The sequence below is a fragment of the Rhinopithecus roxellana genome, chromosome 20 (genome assembly GCF_007565055.1).
Source record: "Rhinopithecus roxellana isolate Shanxi Qingling chromosome 20, ASM756505v1, whole genome shotgun sequence".
Lineage (NCBI taxonomy): Eukaryota > Metazoa > Chordata > Mammalia > Primates > Cercopithecidae > Rhinopithecus > Rhinopithecus roxellana.
The window spans coordinates 14,416,333-14,435,024 of NC_044568.1; the positions used below are offsets into that span (position 1 = coordinate 14,416,333).

Below are 18,692 nucleotides of genomic sequence, written 5' to 3' on the forward strand. Positions count from 1 at the left end.
AGGTGGTTTATACAGTGCTTTGAGTCAAAATAATGTGAATTTAGGAAGGCGAAAGTATATATATTATATATATACTTTATATACACATATAATATGTAATATACTATATATTGTATATAGTTATATGTATTTATTATATAATTATTTTATATATGATATATTAGATATAATTATATGTTTTATATTTATCATATAAGTATTATATATAATGATATAACTATTATATATAATTATAATTATATAATAAATATATAAAATTATATAATTCTTACAATTATATATGTTATATCATTATATATTAAATATATTAAATATATAATTGTATATTTTAATAAATATATAATTACTTATTGTATATACAATATTGTATGTAATTATTTATGTATGTCATCTATTATATATAATATAATAAATATATTATCGTATATAAATATATCATAATACATAATATATAATATATTAAAAGTACATGTACATACTATATTATGTATATACTTTATCTCTCTTCCTCCTAAATTCATATTATAAATTCACATTACATATTATATATAATATATAATAAAGTATATTGTATAAAATATGTATATATAAAATACGTATAATATTTATTATATTTGAAATATATATAAAGTAATAGGTATATATATAAAGCATATGTATACAATATTTTATGTGTATATATGTATTATTTTCCTTTGCTGTCCTTGAACTGCTTCATGAAAGGGGCAGTATTTTCTGAACAGATCCAAGTTTATTTGCTAACCCAACAAACATTTTTAAAAATGGGATTTTTCCTTAGGATAGGATTAGAGAGGACAGGATTGAAAGGGGGAAATTGTAACTTTCTTATTGTTTAGCTGGGTTCAGTAGGACTTGGGAATGACACTGAGAAGGGAATCTTGTTAACTTTCTTTAGCAACATTATCCAGCTTTAGTCCTGAAAACTGGCTTATTTTCATGCAAAGGCCAGTGTGGATGGACCAGCATTCTCTTGTTTTCTGGGCAGAAATCTGTCCCAAATAGAAATACTGTTTGAAACAAAACCAAATGTCAGTGTTTTCGTGGGTTCACACCCAGGTATTCTCTGCACACACTACACTGTATCAGCCACAACATCTCAATTTAGAGAGACTACCTGAATCCACTTGGCAAAGGCAATGGATGTTGTAAAAGGCAGGAAATAACTGAGAGAAAGGAATCATGGCTAGCATATCAGCTAGGATTCTTTACAGAAAAACCTAATTCAGACAATAAAGTCTCATGAAACTGAAACATCTAAGTGAAGCATGACCCAGATACTCAAACAGCATGGTCCAGGATCCACCCCTTGCTGGATGGCAGCAAAATGTTGATGGCAGTTCCACATCACACATCCTAATTGTTCATAGGCCAGGAGAGGAGAAAGTCTTTTCCTTTAGCTCCCATACCAGTCCTCTGATTTAGTCTCTTGATTTTGCCTCATATTGGGTCATATGCCTCCTCTTAAACCACTCCCTGTGACTAGGAGAGCATGATGTACTGACGTAGCTGAAGGCTACGTCAAGGCTCCTCTCTGGCTGTAGAGATGGAGCTAGTCCCACCCACATCAAGTCATGAAGGATACAGAAGGAACAGGTACCCCACAGGAAAATTAGTATCCTGTTGGTGGGAAAGGTGGGAGTAAATACAGGACAATAAATTTCCATCCCTATCAGTATTCCTCACCCATTTCATAAGACAACTTGGGGCCCCTTTATTTTATAAGAGACTATAGAGTATTGTGTGCTAAGAAACAATCCAACTTTATTTCCTGTAAATGCAAAAATCAATCTGGAACAACCACCACTTAGAAGGCCAGACGCCAGTGCCTTTTATCAATCCTAGGTCTTCAGGAACAACTGTTGATCCCTTCTGAATCTGAACATTGTAGCCTGACACTGGAAAGTCGTAGCAGCTTGAATACATAAGCCTCAGGGTCTTGGGATGTCACAATGTGATAGGATCCAGCCTTAGGTGCAATTTGATTCAAGCCAGAAAGAGCTGCTCCTGTATCCCCAGAGCTTCCCCTAGGAGTCCGTCTAGAGGCTCCGCACCCAGTTAGTATGAAGGAAGGAGACAGCCCAAGTATAATAGGCAGCTCTCTCATTGGCATTTCTCATCTGCCACTGGTACCTGGAGTAGAAGTAACCATAGTGATAAGATTATTTAATGGGTATTGGGCGCTTGCTACCTGCCAGGAAATGTTCTAAGCACTTTCTGCATATAATTCATGTAATCTTCACATCAACCCCATAAGTAAGATACTATTATTGCCATCACCACTTGACAGACTGAGGCTCAGCGAGGTAACAAAACCTGCCCAAGATATCATGCCCCTGGAGAGCAGCAACTCCGGCAATACAGAGAACACACTCTTTACCACCATGCTGCAGTCTCCCTGCTTCCCATCTTTGGCAATTGAGATCCAAGAAGGAAGAATGAGTGACCCGAGCAAAAGAAATGAAAGCCTAAAGGGGGACAGATGTGCCTTCAAGTAATTCCCAGCCTTCTCTTTATCAGTTCTGCAGGCTGGCATGATGCTAAATCACACAATGTCATTTGAGTTAGGGATGTCTGTCCTTTTTCATGGGTAATACACCACCTCCAATAACGAGCCCTCTCCTGGCCCCTATTACTATCAGTTGGAAATTGGCAAGGAACACTGGACATTAAAGAAAAGATTTTAAAGCAATCTTGAAATTTCTGAATGAAGGCTCTGAAGAAACCCAACAAAGGGTTCTACTCCTGACCCAGATGGATGCAGTGACTGTGTACAGCTTGTCTGTCAGAGCTTGAATGCAAAGGAGCCACTTCCCATACCAGCCAGTCTTTTTTTTCTTTCTTTCTTTCCTTTTTTTTTTTTTTTTTTATTTTTTTATTTTTTTGGGAAACAGAGCCTTGCTCTGTTGCCCAGGCTGGGGTGCAGTAGCACGATCTTGGTTCACTACAACCCCACCTCCTGGGTTCAAGTGATTCTCATGCCTCAGCCTCCTGAGTAGCTGGGATTACAGGTGGGCATCACCGTGCGCAGCTAATTTTTGTATTTTTTAGTAGAGACAGGGTTTCACCTTGTTGCCCAGGCTGATCTTAAACTCTTGGAAGTGGTCTGCCTGCCTTGGCCTACCAGGATGCAAGCAATTACAGGTGTGAGTCACCATGCGTGGCCCCAGCCAGTCCTTTGATGAGAAGAACAACAGCCGAAACCTGCAACAGCTTTGCCCAAAAGAAAAGCCATCGGGATTGGGAAACTTGTACAACACAGCATAAGCAAACCTCTGCAGCAGGCTTCAATGTGTTTAATACTTTCACAAAGTACGGAGGCAAAACCCATTTGACAGGTGAAAAAGCATCTCTATTGACTTTCTACAAACCTTATGATATTCTAGGTGGATCGACACTTATCATAGCCCTTTAATCTGCCAGCCAGGATAATGTGTGCATGGATAATTTATCCACTGTGAGATTGAAATGCTCCATTTGGAATAACTTTCCCTACCCAGTAAATTGAGCATTACTCCAGGATTCTGAGACAGAGAGAAAGCACAATTTTAAAAGCTTTGCAGAGTTCCTTTGTAATTAGTCGCAGCTTTCCTTGAATATTAATTTCCCCCACATCCCTTTCAAGTGGTTTAGAGACGGTCTCTAGAACTACAGAGATGCACCCTCAGAACCATGACAGCAAGCGGCATGGTCTCAAACACCTATGATTAAGTAGTCTGCAGAACGCACCTTCTGTTCTTCAGTGCAGTGTGTAGCTTATCAGTGCAAACAGTTTAATATTTATGCTAAGAGGATTGTCAAAAGCAGCTTCTGTTGCTTTAATTCTTGTTTTAAATAAATAATGAGAACATTTAAACACATTACTCTTCTTGAGGCCCCGGGGTCAGCTAATCTTATTATTTATGAAGTGATGTGCTACATAATAGTACTTAGTGCATGTTAACAGACGCTATTATCAGGGCCTGATGCAGAGAGCCAAAGATATATTAGAATGTTATGTGTAATGTACGACGGATTGAGTGCATAGGATGCCGGTGTAGCAATTAACCACACGCGAAAATAGGTGTAAAGTTGACGTATGTTTTCCCGGGGGGATCCCCTCACCATTAATAATTCCCCAGAGAAGAAGATGTATTTCAGTTAGGAACCCTCTCTACCATCAGGCTTGGAAATGGGGCCAGGATATTCCATTCTTTGATCTCTTCATAGTCAGTCCTACACAGTCAGAAGACATATAGTGAGCATGACTTTTTAGTTGATTTAGACAAAAATGCAGAGAAGGCGGGGGTGGAGGGAGGCACATGTGCAATGTCCCAAATGTCCTCATAGTGTTTGGTTTTGGTCCACACATTTTCACTGCCACGTACTCCAGGAGAGTGGAGAAATCGTTCATTCCTTATTGCAATCTGTTTCCTTCTCTCTGATCCTCATTTTGCAGATAATTTATCTGCAATTGTGGCTAAAGCCACTGAGTTTTCCCAGGTCACTTTTAAATAAGCCAGTCTCTCTGAGAGATAGGTGCCTGCCAAGGTGTGAGAACGTTGCCCCAATTTTTTTCCTGTGAGGCTATAATTTAGCTTCATATGATAATTAATTTCTCTACTATTGATGAATAATCCATTCAATAAAAACCGTGATTTAAGTGTTTTCCTTAGGGACTAACTCTTGCTAGCCTCTTAATTTAATTTTGTGGAAGTTTTTCCCACCTCTTCATCAGTGGAAATGATTATTAACCCCTATTTGCATATATCCTTATAAATCGGTCTCTCCTTGGAGTGCCTTTTTCTGAGCACAGAGAGCTGGGACACTTGTAAATCTCCAGGATCTCCAAAGTCAATCCCGGCCTGTAATATTGTTTAATCTATTCTTGGACGTTTTAATGCAGTAAATTCAATTTAATCTTTCCCAGTAATCTAGTAATACATTGAAATCCCACAAACATTTAAATCTGATAATGGCTTAATCACACACTTTAAATAACAGTTGAGATAATGAAAAAATAATTCACCATTTTACAGGCAGAGTAACTGAATTTCCCCGATGATTGGCTTCTACGCAGCCACCTGAGATGATACAAATCTGGGAGTCAAAGCACAGGAAGTCCGGACCATCAGGAACAGCCTTCCTTCTTAGAAACACCTGCGTTCCCCCTGTAGCCTCATTCAGTCATTGCCATGACCTTCACCCCAGTGGACTGTCTTTGGAGCATTGGCCAGTGTTCCTCCAAGCTTCCTGTGGGTTGGGGTCTTCTGGGGGTTTCCTCCCATGGATTAATTTCCTATTGTTACTCTTCCAGGTGCCAGTCGCGAATTGCCCGAACTTTACCTGCTGATCAGAAGCCAGAATGTCGGCCATACTGGGAAAAGGATGACATTTCGATGCCTCTGCCGTTTGATCTCACAGACATCGTTTCAGAACTCAGAGGTCAGCTTCTGGAAGCAAAACCCTAGAAGGAGCACAAGTCTCAGGCAGAGGAGAAAAAGAGATCGGCTTTTCTCCTCCGGTGTTGTCATGGGCCTAAGCAAGGGCAGTGGAGACTTCTCTTGGCCCCTAGATTGTAGCACCCGGGTCCCAATCCAAAACAGCTAGGAAATGGTGCCCATGAATTTTTAAATGTTTAAAAATGACCCTGTGTTATAGTCTGATTTGGTGTTAAACAGGACCTTCTTCCCCAAAAATTGTTCAGATTTTAAAATGTGAGCCATTCAGCCCCCAAGGTCCAGGGCAGGCGACAGGAACAAGCCCAGCATGTGACAAAGCCTAACCTACTTTCCTCTTTCCCAAGCTTTTTCAGAGACTCTGGAGTGGACCCAGCCCTCTGGGGAAAGACAGAACTTAGAGACATCCCAGTTTCTCACCACACCCATAAGTGCTGTCCAATATGGTAGCCACTAGCTAGCTGTGGCTACTTCAATTTAAATTCAGTTTTAATTTTAATATAAAATGCAGCTCTTCAGTTGCCCTGGGCACATTTCAAGTGCTTAATAGCCTCATGTGACTAGTGACTGCTGTATGGACGGTACAGATATGGCACATTTTCATCGTCGAAGAAAGTCCTATTGGACAACGGTTGTATAAAAAGTTTGAGAGCAGGAATTCTCATTTCCATTCCTCTGTAGCCTCTATCCCCAAAGGCAAAGAAACTAAAAGAGAAATGACTCATTGAAGATTGGCCTCTTTCCTTTCTCTAAGACGAACCTAAGTAAGAGCCTGAGCTTTGAGTTCTGTGCTCAGCGCACAGGAAGGAGATGTTAACAATTAAACTAAAGTTGATAGCCTGTCTTTAGGGAGTTTCCCTGATCTCTTGAAAGAGACACAGCCCTATTTACATTATTCCGCGGATTTCACCAGCATAGTATTATTTTTTCTCTAAGTCCCTCATTCTTATGTAATAACAGGTGGAACTGAGGTTTGAAGAGCCTCAGTGGCCCATCCTGATGACATTGGAGACTCAGAGAGACAAGCGAGAGTAGGGTTTAAAACCTGAGCTTTAAGACTCCCACTAGCTTTGTGTCCTTTGGTATGTTAACGTGCCTCAGTTTCCTCATCTGTATAATGGGGATACATGAAAGGCACCACTCCCAAGGTGAATATTAAGTGAGATGATTCTAGTTACAGACTTAGAACAATTTCCAGCACATAGTCAAATATCCAGGAAATTCTAGTACTGTTATGTGTGGGTGAACTGACCTGGATGTAGATGCTTTCATCTTTCTGACCCCTCCGCCAGTTTTGTCTTGTGATGCCATTAACACATCTCTCCCTTTCCGACCTGGCTCCTGCCCACTGATGTCCCAAGAAATCGTGAGAATAGTTAGCCCCCCTCTCCCCAGCCTGTTGCCCTCTCGTGTAGGTGTTCACAGTAGTTGAGAAGTTGAAGAGCTTTTGCCCGTTGAAGGTGCACTGAGAATAAACTCTTTCCTGCCACCAGAATTGCAGTGGTTCACGGCCTGCACTCATTCCCATGCAGTTAATAGACACAGAAATGTCTTGTTAAGCAAAGTGACCAGGATGTCATCGTGTTGAGACTCGAGTCTCTCAGACCTTGGATTCATTCCCTGGTGTCTTTGAGCCTTTGTTTCCTCATTGGTAAAAGAGAAGTGAACTGTCTCACAGGGTCATCACAGAGATTAAATGAAATAACATAGACCAGGAGGGCGTGGCGCTTGAAAGTCACAGATGGGGCACCCTCGGGCCATCCAGCCAGTGTTTTCTTTAGCCCCTATGATGTTCATTTTTTGTTATATTCCATTAGGTGCCAATATTTTTAAAATGGGAGATTTCACATAAAATTAAAAGGTCTGCATTTTCATTCTTTTTTTTTTTTTTCTTTTTTGAGACAGAGTCTTACTCTGTCACCAGGCTGGAGTGCAGTAGCACAATCTCAGCTCACTGCAACCTCCGCCTCCCAGGTTCAAGTGATTCTCCTGACTCAGCCTTGTGAGTAGCTGGGACTACAGGCATGTGCCACCACACCCAGCTAATTTTTGTATTTTTAGTAGAGATGGGGTTTCACCATGTCAGCCAGGATGATCTCAACCTCGTGATCCACCCACCTCGGCCCCCCAAAGTGCTGGGATTACAGGCGTAAGCCACCGCGCCCAGCCAAGGTCTGCATTTTCTTTAGAACTCAGAACACCCAGTAGTCCTAGGCCCCCATCCTCGCATGGCAACAAGCTAAACATCTTCCCACTGCGAGTTGGGGCATGACCCAGCCTATGGTTTGCCATACTCCCTCTTTTTCTCCGTTTTATCATTAATTGTGAACCTGACCTGTGTCACCGCTTCATGTTAGCGCTCTCCAAACCTGCTTGCTTACACCCCTCTAGTCAAAATGTTTTGTGCTCACCCCAATATATGTGTGACTATTGAACTCTATTTGTAGACTGCTTGTACTAATGTCATGTGCATCATAAAATATTCATATCCAATAAAAATATTAAAAGGATGAGATAAGCCAAGAGAGATTCTGCTGTTTTTTCCTTTTGCATGGATGAGCCAGCTTCACTGGCCTGGGTGGGGCCCAGGTGGAATTAGTTCTCAAAGTCCTCCGGGTGGAGTCAGGGGATGTGCACCAGGGTTGGAGAAATCACTACCTTAAGTGAATCCGAAAGGTGAGATCACATTTGCTCTAAAGAAATGGTGATCCCAGCACTTTGGGAGGCTGAGGCGGCAGATCATTGGAGGTCAGGAGTTGAAGACCAGCCTGGCCAACACGCTGAAAGCCCATCTCTACTAAAAACACAAAAATTAGCTGGGTGTGGTGGTGTGTGCCTGTAATCCCAGCTACTCGGGAGGCTGAGGCAGGCAAGTCGCTTGGCCTGGGAAGCGGAGGTTGCAGTGAGCTAAGATCATGGCACTGCACTCCAGCCTGGGCCACGGAGCAAGAGAAAAAGAAATGCTAAGTTTCACTGAGCATGTGTTTGAGGATTTCATGTTCTCTCCAGGGAGGTTTCAGGTGGGTAGAAGGAGGTAGGCAAGATCCAATAAAAAGGCGGCTGGTGCGGACAATGACAATGCACTCGTATCCTGCAGGGTCAAGGGAAGGCTTGCTTCTACCCTGTGATATGGAGGACTTTCCTGGAAGCACAGGCTCAGAAATCGCACCCTTCCCCCCATGTATGTGGATGACAGACCACCTCCATCAGCAGCAGCCCCCTCCTGGTTTCCTGCCAGTCCTCCCTGTGGTCCCAGCTATCTTGAGAAAAATGATCTAAGAGATCTCTTTGCACTGAGGTGCTACTGACTGCCCTGCCTCCCTCCCTTCCTCCCGCAAACCTTTCTTGGTGTTGACCACAGCCTCAGCAGTGGGGCAAGCCTGGGGACCCAAGACAGATCTCTGCCTCCCAGGCTAGTGGATGCCCTGGGATATGCAGGACCAAAACAGGAACTTACCCCATAGTGGGGAAATAGACAGTAACCAGCAAACCAATAACTAGAGTGTTCCAGTTGGTTGTAAGTGCCAGGAAGGGAACCAACTGGGAGAGGGACAGGAGGAGATGGTGACTGCCCAAGGGGACCTCGATCAGGCTGTGGGGAAGAAAGGTGGTCGGGAAGAGCTTCCCAGGAAAGGGGATGGTGGGCCCAGGCAGGAGAGCCCTGGGAGGGGTGCCCAAGGAAGGAAAAGGGCCCTGAGCCCAAAGCCGAGAAGACCAGGAGGGGAGAAGGGGAGATGTAGGGCAGAGCAGGCGGGAGCTGCTCGGGTTTTATTCCACACACCCCAGGAAGCATGAAAGTGTTTCAAGCAGCAAGGGCGTGGAAGTAACTTGGTAAGATACTTTCATGCTTTAGACCATTGCTCTATCTGGATTCCAGAGGGTTTCTCAGAGAGCAAACGGCTCAATCCAAAGGAGCAGCTTTCCAACTGGGGATGTCCCCCTGGCTGGGTGAGATCTCAAGATGGTCTGCAGCCCCTCTAGGTTGCCCACCTGCTGAGTTCACTCTAAACAGCACCTCCTCTCCACACCCCAGCGGATCCATTCCTGCCGCCCTCACTGGCAGGCTCCAGCCCCTCAGAGCTTTCTAGACATGACAGAGCAGGGTCATGGCATCATTGATGACACAATTTTAGTAATCAGCTTCAAAATCCATCACTCATTGAATCAAGGGATGCCAGAATTGAGAGTCCATAGGCCGTGTTTAATGGATCCCACGTTTAGTAGACAGTTTTTTGTATGCTTCGAGGGAAGGAAGGTATTTTCAAATGCAACTTCTTTTTTTTTCTTGCTCTAGTTAGGGCTGATTTTACCACTGGGCAAATTGCATACATTTGGATCCATGCCACGCTAAATACTGTTTATTTTGGAGATCTGTCAGAGGCAAGTGCATGGAAGACAAGGGGATTCTGGTTTGAAAAGGCAATTCTCATCCAGACAGATTCAGATGGAGAGGAACGGTGCGGATTAAAATGCGCCGAAGTGGTAATGCCGTTTATCCCGTTTGCCTTTGTTACTCTGTGATTAAATGGTATTTTTAATTAAGTTTCATTGGGAGCCATAGGTATCGCGGTGGTGAAATCAATTTGACAACCATAAAGGGGAGAGAAGGCACAGGCGTGTTGTGATGATTGCGGCTGTAGGGAAAGCGGGCAGCTTGCAGAGGATGGGTGGGAGGAGGGGAGCCGGCTAAGAATGACTTCCTGCAAGACAGCAAGGGCACCCCTGGGCCGCTGCTGTGTTTGGGAGGCAGGTTTGGGGGGTTGTCAGAAGGCATTCACCTGGTTCTCTCACTCACCTGAGACACCCGATAGATTCCTGGAAACTCCAGGAAAGTATCTGAAGTTCTGTTTCTCCATTCTCTCTTACTAACAAGGAGAACCACGAGTGACCCCCAGATCCCGGCTAGAAGGACCAGACAGCTTTCCACCCTGGTTCCCGGGCAGCTCTGCTCCCATAGTCCTGTGTCCCAACGGCCCCATGCTGCCAGGACGGTCCTAATTCCCACCTCTGGGAACCTTGTCAGCCAAGTCCTTCCTGCTCTCTGGTCCAAATCCTCCTCCTACATTGGAAACTGAGCCTTTCTGCACTCTCCGCTCTTTCTATCCCACTGTCATTCATCAGACTTTCCAAATCTTTGGATTCCTGAGTGGCAGAAGAGGTTTCCTGAGTTTAAGTCCTGGTTCTATGTGTGATCCTCACTCTACCACCTCTTCAAACCTTTGTTCTCTTGTCTACAAAATAGAATAGTAGTAATCCATCACCTAAGGTTGCTGTGAAGGTTCCATAAGTTAATGTGCATTTAAAATGCCTCCCACAGCACCTGGCATATACAGGTCTTCAGTGAGGTACTAGCTATCATTATTAACGAAGTTTCCTGTGATAACAGTTGTCGCCTTGTGACTGGGGCAAATCACTAAACCCCTCTCTGCTCCAGGCTTTGCTTATATAATGCAGATGATGATAATGCCTAGCTCACTGGATTGTTCTGTCCCCTGCGACCATCCATGTTAAGCAATTCGTATCATGTCTGGTACTCAAAACTCACTCCACGCATGTACGTTATGATGATGAAAAATATGATCTGTGGTATCCGGACCAAAATATTCAAAGGGACTAAAGATAGCTGTGGCTTGTTCAAGAAGAATATTGTGTCACTATCCCATATATTATCCCATTTGCTCTTCACAGCTTCCATTTTTCGCGAGGCGGATGGCATGGAACTTTTTATAAATGAGATATTATGAAAAATGATGCTTTAGGACTCCCACTTCTACAGTGGGAGTAGGTCACCCATTGCAATTTTAGATTTGCTTAAAAAAAAAAATTCTTGCCATCACCTTCTAATGGATGATCTGTGTACAACAATTGTTTATTGACTCTGAATGTCTAAGTACCAGGGTCAGTCTATTTCAAGGGGAGGGAAGCATTAATTAACCTCCAGCATTAGATTCAGTGATTCTTTTCCAATGATGCAGTTCATGACTTTGCTCGCATTTACTTTTCATCAATCCTGAAAGAATTGAGGTAAAATAGTTCCTCTGCACATGTGTGTCAAGCTAAATGGATAACAGCAGATACAGATCTGTTTGCCTGTCTGCACTTGCCTTTAGACAAAATTCATCAATTTTACAAAAGTCACTGACTAAACATGGCACCAATACAAATGAAGCACTTCTAGCAGGCGGGTTTTCCCTTTGTTTCTGATCTGGTAAATGCAGTAGTTTCCTGCTGAGAGATGGGAAGTACTGGTCTAGGACAGCAAGGTGCCCTACAGGTGGGGCCGAAAGGGTCAAGACCATTCTACAGGAAGTTTAGGAGAAGTTCAGTGGCTCCAGATCCTGTGTGCTTCGGGTAGTTCTGACCCTCTTCATTAGTGATAATGGCATGAAGCTCTTTCGCAGTCTTTTTTTTTTTTCAGACAGGGTCTCACTCTGTCACCTAGGCTAGAGTGCGGTGGTGAGATCATGGCTCACTGCAGCCTCGACTTCATGGGCTCAACCATCCTCCTGCCTCAGCCTCCTAAGTAGTCGGGATCACAGGCACTTGCCACCACACCCGGCTAATTTTTTGTAGAGACGAGGTTTCACCACATTGCCCAGGCTGTTCTCAAACTCCTAGGCTCAAATGATCTGCCTGCATCGGCCTCCCAAAGCGCTGAGATTACAAGCGTGAGCCACTATGCCTGGCCCTCCACACAGCCTTGCTTGGTGTTACAGATTAAACAAAGACCACACGTGATCACTCTCTTCGTGGTGCCAGTTTCAAGGGCACCCTTCTTCCCTTCCCAGCCTCCGAGAGAAGGAGAGAAGGTCCACAAGCCAGATCCATCCCCACAGGTAAAACCACGACTGTGCAGCTAGCAGGTGGAGATAAAATTTGGAGAAGGGCTTGTAAATGCTAAAGTCCTACTCAAGTCCAAGGGAGAGGAATTATTATTATTCATTTTGTGAAACCAATTTAGTTTGGGTGGATAATGGAAGAATTTCTATATACATTCATTACTTCTGATCAGGCAAGACCAGTCTGACACAGGAACGGTATATGGCTCACTCTTAAAGCCACAGCAGGCAGCCAGGGCTTGGAGAAATGGAAACCTCCCTTGCACAAGAATAGTCTCAATGAATCATGTTAAGGCCTCTTTTAAGTTTTTCAGACTCCATGCACCCTGTGAAAACTGCCTTTCCTGAGGAGAGGTATGTTCAGCACTTCATAAAACAATCTTGGAGCCTCCAGACACACGGATAGAGGAGCATGATTTCGTTTGTTTCTTTGCAAAACTGCTGTCCCCAACTGAAAAACCTGATTATCCTTTCAAATAGGGAATTTGGCTTTCCACGTTGATACCAGCACAGTTAACCTTCAAACCCCCAAGGCCTGCAAGAGATGAATCAGTTTCTCAGAACAGCCAAAGCTGTGGCTTATAACTCATCCAACCCAGAAAACTGGACCACTGGTCACCGTCCTTCCCCCTGCCCCCAACTCTGCAGACAGAGGTTTCTAGTTGATTATGCCTTGATTAGAGTCAGGAGAGAAGCAAGCCAGGTATATAGGATTCCCATTATCCTTCCCTCCTCTGTTCCCGACCAGGGTCACGCTGAGAGGGATCTCAGTGAACATGTGAACAATCAAGCCATGTTTACCATAGACGTTTAGTTTTCTTTTCTCAAAATCAAAACAGAGTTTAGTAGGCAGTATATTTCATACATGCCCCTTGATCAATGGAATGATCTGTCAGAAGCCATTAAGGCCCCCATTAGCTTGAATGCATTCAAAGCTAAACTATTGGATCATTTAAGGGCTGCAGTGATTGTTTTTAATATACCGTACATTGATTTCTCCCTGTGAGCAGCAACGTAAGTTTGAAACTAACTGTGTATGACTAAGGCTGCATTTGCTGTCTCCAGCCCTCTGCGAGAAGCATGGTTTCACTTCGACCAGAAATGTCTGTGTATAGTTTTCAAAGAGATGCAGACCCTGTTCGATTTCCCAAGGTTTAGACTGGGTTGGGTTGTTATTTCTTTTTTCCCTGAGCTTTCTCCCATTTCTTTGTGCCCATTAAGTGAGCTGTGCGTGCAGAATGGGAGAGGCATCCCTGCCAAGGACCTCAAGTGAAAGGCGGTGGGAGAAATTGTTCTGAAAGCATGAAGCCCAGCTGAGGCCAAAATCAAAGTGAATTTGACAGCCTTGAGCCAGCAAAACTCTGTACCTAGCAGAAAGCAATAGATGTGTGGCTGTGTCAGGGGCATCCTCACTGGGACATAGCTTGGTGAGCTGAAGGTACCTTGGAAGGGCCAGATGAGGAAGGTAGCCAAAGCCACAGGCCCTCTTTGGACTGCCATATTGCCAGCTCTTCATAGTATTGACGCTTCAGTCTTAGCCAACACACTTGTTGATTCCTTCCTAAAAATCAGACTCTGCTAGCACCACAAGGTCCCTGTCCTCAAAATCCTATGGTTAATCAGCATTTCTGGTTTCTGTCCTTTGCTCATTTTAATACCGAACCTGAGGATAGGAGTGCAGCATGGTGAAAGAAGCAATAGTTACCACATTTGCAAAGGCACATACCCCAAAGAGCAGTTTTTAATATGTCACACCCATTTTATAGATGGGGCAATGGAAGTCCAGATGGGAGAAGTTATTTCAGGTGAATCATAGAAATTGGATTTTGAGTTTCTGGTATGTATTGAGATTTGGGAAGACTGTGAACATTCTTAAGCCCTCTTCCCAATTTCACCTTCAACATCCTAAAGCATGTTGAAGAAGAAGATGGTTCCAGGTCACTTACAAGAACAGGAACAGCCTCTCCCTCAAAATTTGAGCCCAGAAATGAGAACCTCTGTTACTCTAGAAAACAGTGTGTGGACTATTGTTTTTTCCATGGGTCACAAAGATCCACAAGATACTGGTGATTTTACATATTATTAGAGCCACTGAAATTTATGATGCAGGATATTAACGTCAAAGAGGCCAAGATGCATCATTCAGAACACTGGCAGGTCAAGCACAAACCACCGTAGTAAAATCAAAAGCTAGAGTCAGCAAAGTATAGCCCACAGCCGAATCCGGCCCATCCCCGGTTCTTATAAAGTTTTATTGGAATGCAGCCATGCTCATCAGTTTATGTATTATCTGTGGCTGTTTCCAACTACAGTGGCAGAGTTGAGTGGTTGCAAAGGACCACAGGGCTCTCAAAGCCCCAAACAGTCATTGTCTGACCCTTCATAGAACAATTTTGCTGACCTGTAGCCTAGCTCCAAGGATTGTTGTATCACCTGTGGTCGTGCCTGTTAAGCAATTAATGTCATGTCTAGTACTTGGTAATGACTCAGCATTTATCAATTACGATGATAAACATCACCATGGCATCCAAACCAAAATACTCATGCCAGCATCTCTCTGTACAGAAACATGGAAAAAAGAGCGATGCTATTAAGGAGCAAAATCGACCCAGGAGCAAAACCTAAGGCTCTTTCTGAATTAAAGAGGCTGGAGTAAGGTAGTGAGAGGACCATGGAAAGCCTTCCCAGGAGGATGGAGAGTCACCCCCCGCCCCCGGCTTTCAGGTTCAGATGTCTCCTCTCAACAGAGGCCAGCTCTGCAGGGAAGCAGGCTGAGCCTGATCTTCCCTGCGTTAGAACTGCTCAACGGGCGAAGCACTCCTGAGCCCTTCGCGTTGCGGAACAGTGCGAAGATTATTCCAACGCCTCATTAGGAAAGGTGATAATCTGGTCTGTGGTTTCTTTTTCGGTGGGGCATGGGATGGGGTTGAGTGTCATGCTTTCTAAGGCACAGGCTGACTAAAGGGTGTCCTATTTATGAAAGGCAGTAAAACACAGCAGCTTCCTATTCTGTGCTTATTACCCAGAAGCCCCTGGCTCTTAGAGTTTCTATTAAGATGTACCCCATAAATATATACGCCTCCTATGTACCCACAAAAATTAAAAATAAAAAAATTGAAATCACTCATTTATGCTTGGTGTTATGATTGCAACTAAGAATCCTGGAGTGAGCTGGTTACAAAGTGAGCCCGACTTTCCATGGATGCACCATCCCAGCGTGCGCCGGGAGCCCCGCTGTCCATGGAGGCACCGTCCCAGACTGCGCCGTCGCCGTGAGCCCTGCTGTCCACGGAGGCACCGTCCCAGACTGCGCCGTCGCCTTGAGCCCCGCTGTCCACGGAGGCACCGTCCCAGGGTGCGCAGTGAGCCCCGCTGTCCACGGAGGCACCGTCCCAGGGTGCGCAGTGAGCCCCGCTGTCCACGGAGGCACCGTCCCAGGGTGCGCAGTGAGCCCCGCTGTCCATGGAGGCACCGTCCCAGGGTGCTTAGAGCTCTCTGCACTCTGCCTTTGCTGCCCGCACTCTCCAGGAGCACCTTAGTTGGATCTTTACTTCCTTACTGCCTCTCTTGCGACTCGAATCCTTAAGTCACTTGTAAGATACTCCACGTTGATGATTTTCATTTGTTCTGTAACCAGAGTGTTTATGAACACAATTTTACTTGCCAAATTTGGTTTCCATGTTGGACTAGAGGAACTAAAGGGCAGGACTTACTGGATCAAATTTTTACTTCCATTTTATGACATCCCACAGGACTCAAGACTTCATGTCCCCCAGATTATTTGATCTTCAACAACTGTCAATCCAGCTAACTTTTATCTGACACATAATAGGTGCTCAATAAACATTTGTTAGCTGATTATTTGCTAAAGCAAAATTGATCTGATCTCAGCATCCCCTGCTTTAAGATCTCCTCTAGTTACCCTTCCCTTTGGGTTTTCTGACCACAGCTTGCAAGACTGTTTGGAATCTTCCCCCACCTCTTACAGTTTCACCTCCCAAAACTTGCTTCTAACCTTTGTTCCAGTTACACCCAATTTTGTACCACATCCTGAGTTGTTTCATGTCACTAGTGCTGTGTAAGGTGAGTTGACCATGATACCAGTGGAACCTTAGCAGCAGATAAGAGGAGAAAGCTGAGAATGGGCAAAGCTGGGGGGAATTTGGTCAGCGAAGTTAGTGTCTCAAAGCGACACTTAACTGAGGAGGTACTGGTATGATAGACAGTTGTCCGAGCTGGTGCTTGGGGCATGGCAGCCAGTGGGGTCTGCAGAAGGTCTTGTTCTGTCTTGATTAAAGGAGTATGAGGAAGCACTCCAAGCAAGGCACTGCAAGGCCACAGTCCAGCTCTCAGAGAGCAAAATCACAAAAGACAAACTGCTTTGGCCAATGGAGGTTGAGGGAACACTGGAATAACTTGGTGGACATGGACTTGGGGCACTGGACTGACATCAGATCCCACTGTGCTACTAAGATGGTGGAGTCACTTCTTTTTTTTTTTTTAGACAGAGTCTCACTCTGTCACCCAGGCTAGAGTGCAGTGACATAATCTCGGCTCACTGCAACCTTCACCTCCTGAGCTCAAGAAGTTCTCCTGCCTCAGCCTCCCTAGTAGCTGGGATTATAGGCACCCACCATGCCTGGCTAATTTTTTTGTATTTTTAGTAGAGACAGGAGTTCACCATGTTGGCCAGGCTGGTCTTGAACTCCCAACCTCAAGTGATCTACCCACCTCAGCCTCCCAAAGTGCTGGGATTACAGGCATGAGCCACCGCACCTGGCCCCATCGTAAATATTTAACTTACGAATTCAGTTACCTGTGCTCAGCAAACACACACAAAAAGGCAAAAGAGCATAAGGGTTCCATCCCCAAACTGCACTCGGGGATTGCACAGCCTGGAGTGTGGGAAGATGTGAGAACAGAGAATCTCTGTTTTCTCATTTGGGAAGCTACTACGTGGCTTCTAACTCAAGCCAGAGACTTCACGTTGTGCTCAACTGAAGAACAACGATCTGCTCCTGCACCTGACGAAGAACTATCAAGACATTTCACTGAAGAGGATACACAGGTGGCAAATAAGGACATGAAAAGAAGATCAACACCCTTGGCCATTAGGGAAATGGGAGTTAAAACCACAATGAGAAATCAACACACACTTCTGAGAATGGCTAGAATTTTTCTCTGTTGAGAATGCAGAGATGCTGGATCACTCATACATTGCCGGGGGAGGATGTCAAATGATATCGCCACTTGGAAAAATCATTTGGCAATTTCTTCTAAAACTAAACATGACCCAGCAACTGTACTCTCAGGCATTGTCCCAGAGAAATGAAACCTGTATCCATGCAAGACCTGTACATGAATGTTCATAGCAGCTTTCATAAGAGCCCCAAGCTGTAAACAACCCAAATGTCCTTCTGAGTCATTAGTTAAATTTTGGTACATCCATACCCTGAAATACTACTCAGCAATAAAAAAGGATAAACTATTAGATGAATGTCAAGGGAATTATGCTGAGAAAAAGATTCAATCTCAAACAGGTTTATGCTGTATAATTCCATTTACATAACCTCCTCGAAATAACAAAAATCTGGAGCTGGAGAACAGAATCCTGGGTGCCAGGGCTTAGGAAAAGGAGGGAGAGGCTGGGCGTGGCTATAAAGAAGCAGCAGCACAGGCCCCTTGTGATGGTGAAACAGTTTGTATCTTGATTGTAGCAGCGGTTGCATGAATCTACACATAGGATAAAGTCATGTAGAATTGTGCGTATGTGCACACGTGCACACACACATATACACCATGTGTGTGAAACTAGTGAAATCTGAATCAGCTCTATAGATGGTCCCAATGTCAGTTTCCTGGTTTGGATATTGCATTATAGTTATAGAAGATGTTACTGTCTGAGGAAACCGGGTGAAGGATACACGGGACCTCTCTATATGTATATTTTTTGCAACTTCCTGTGAATCTATAATTATTCCAACATAAAAAACTGAACAATGAAACTGACCGGGAGAGAGCTTACTGGCTTCCAACCTGGCAGCTTCCTAGGGGATTCTCATGAGTAGCTTCCACTGTGCATAACTTCACGCATGGAGCCCTCGTAAGATGAGACTTCTCTCTGGAAGCACAAGTGCATATCCACGCTTTGTTCAAGCAGATTGACTTCCCTGGGCTGCTGCTGCTGTGTCCTCATGCATCCTGCTGGGAGGACACTCATTTCCCCATTCATTGGGAAGAGACTTTTTTAGATGAGGTAGGATGTTTGGTCACAAGGACCTTTGGTAATCTGAAATGTCCTTTTAGTTTATTTTAAAATATTTTGGGGCAAACATGTAGTATTTACTTTTTTTTTTTTTTTTTTTTTTTTTTTTTTGAGATGGAATCTCGCTCTGTC

General features: G+C 44.1%; 1 protein-coding gene across 2 annotated transcripts in view; it reads left to right on the forward strand.

The window, feature by feature from the left end:
- Nucleotides 1-7,979, forward strand: part of FTO (FTO alpha-ketoglutarate dependent dioxygenase) — a 410,833-nt gene extending 402,854 nt beyond the window's left edge. For both annotated transcript variants that reach the window (XM_010358289.2, XM_030924927.1), the window contains exon 9: nucleotides 5,315-7,979. In XM_010358289.2, coding sequence (XP_010356591.2) covers nucleotides 5,315-5,468 — 154 coding nt within the window. In that variant the 3' untranslated portion in view covers nucleotides 5,469-7,979. The remainder of the gene's footprint in view (nucleotides 1-5,314) is intronic.
- Nucleotides 7,980-18,692: the final 10,713 nt, after the last annotated feature.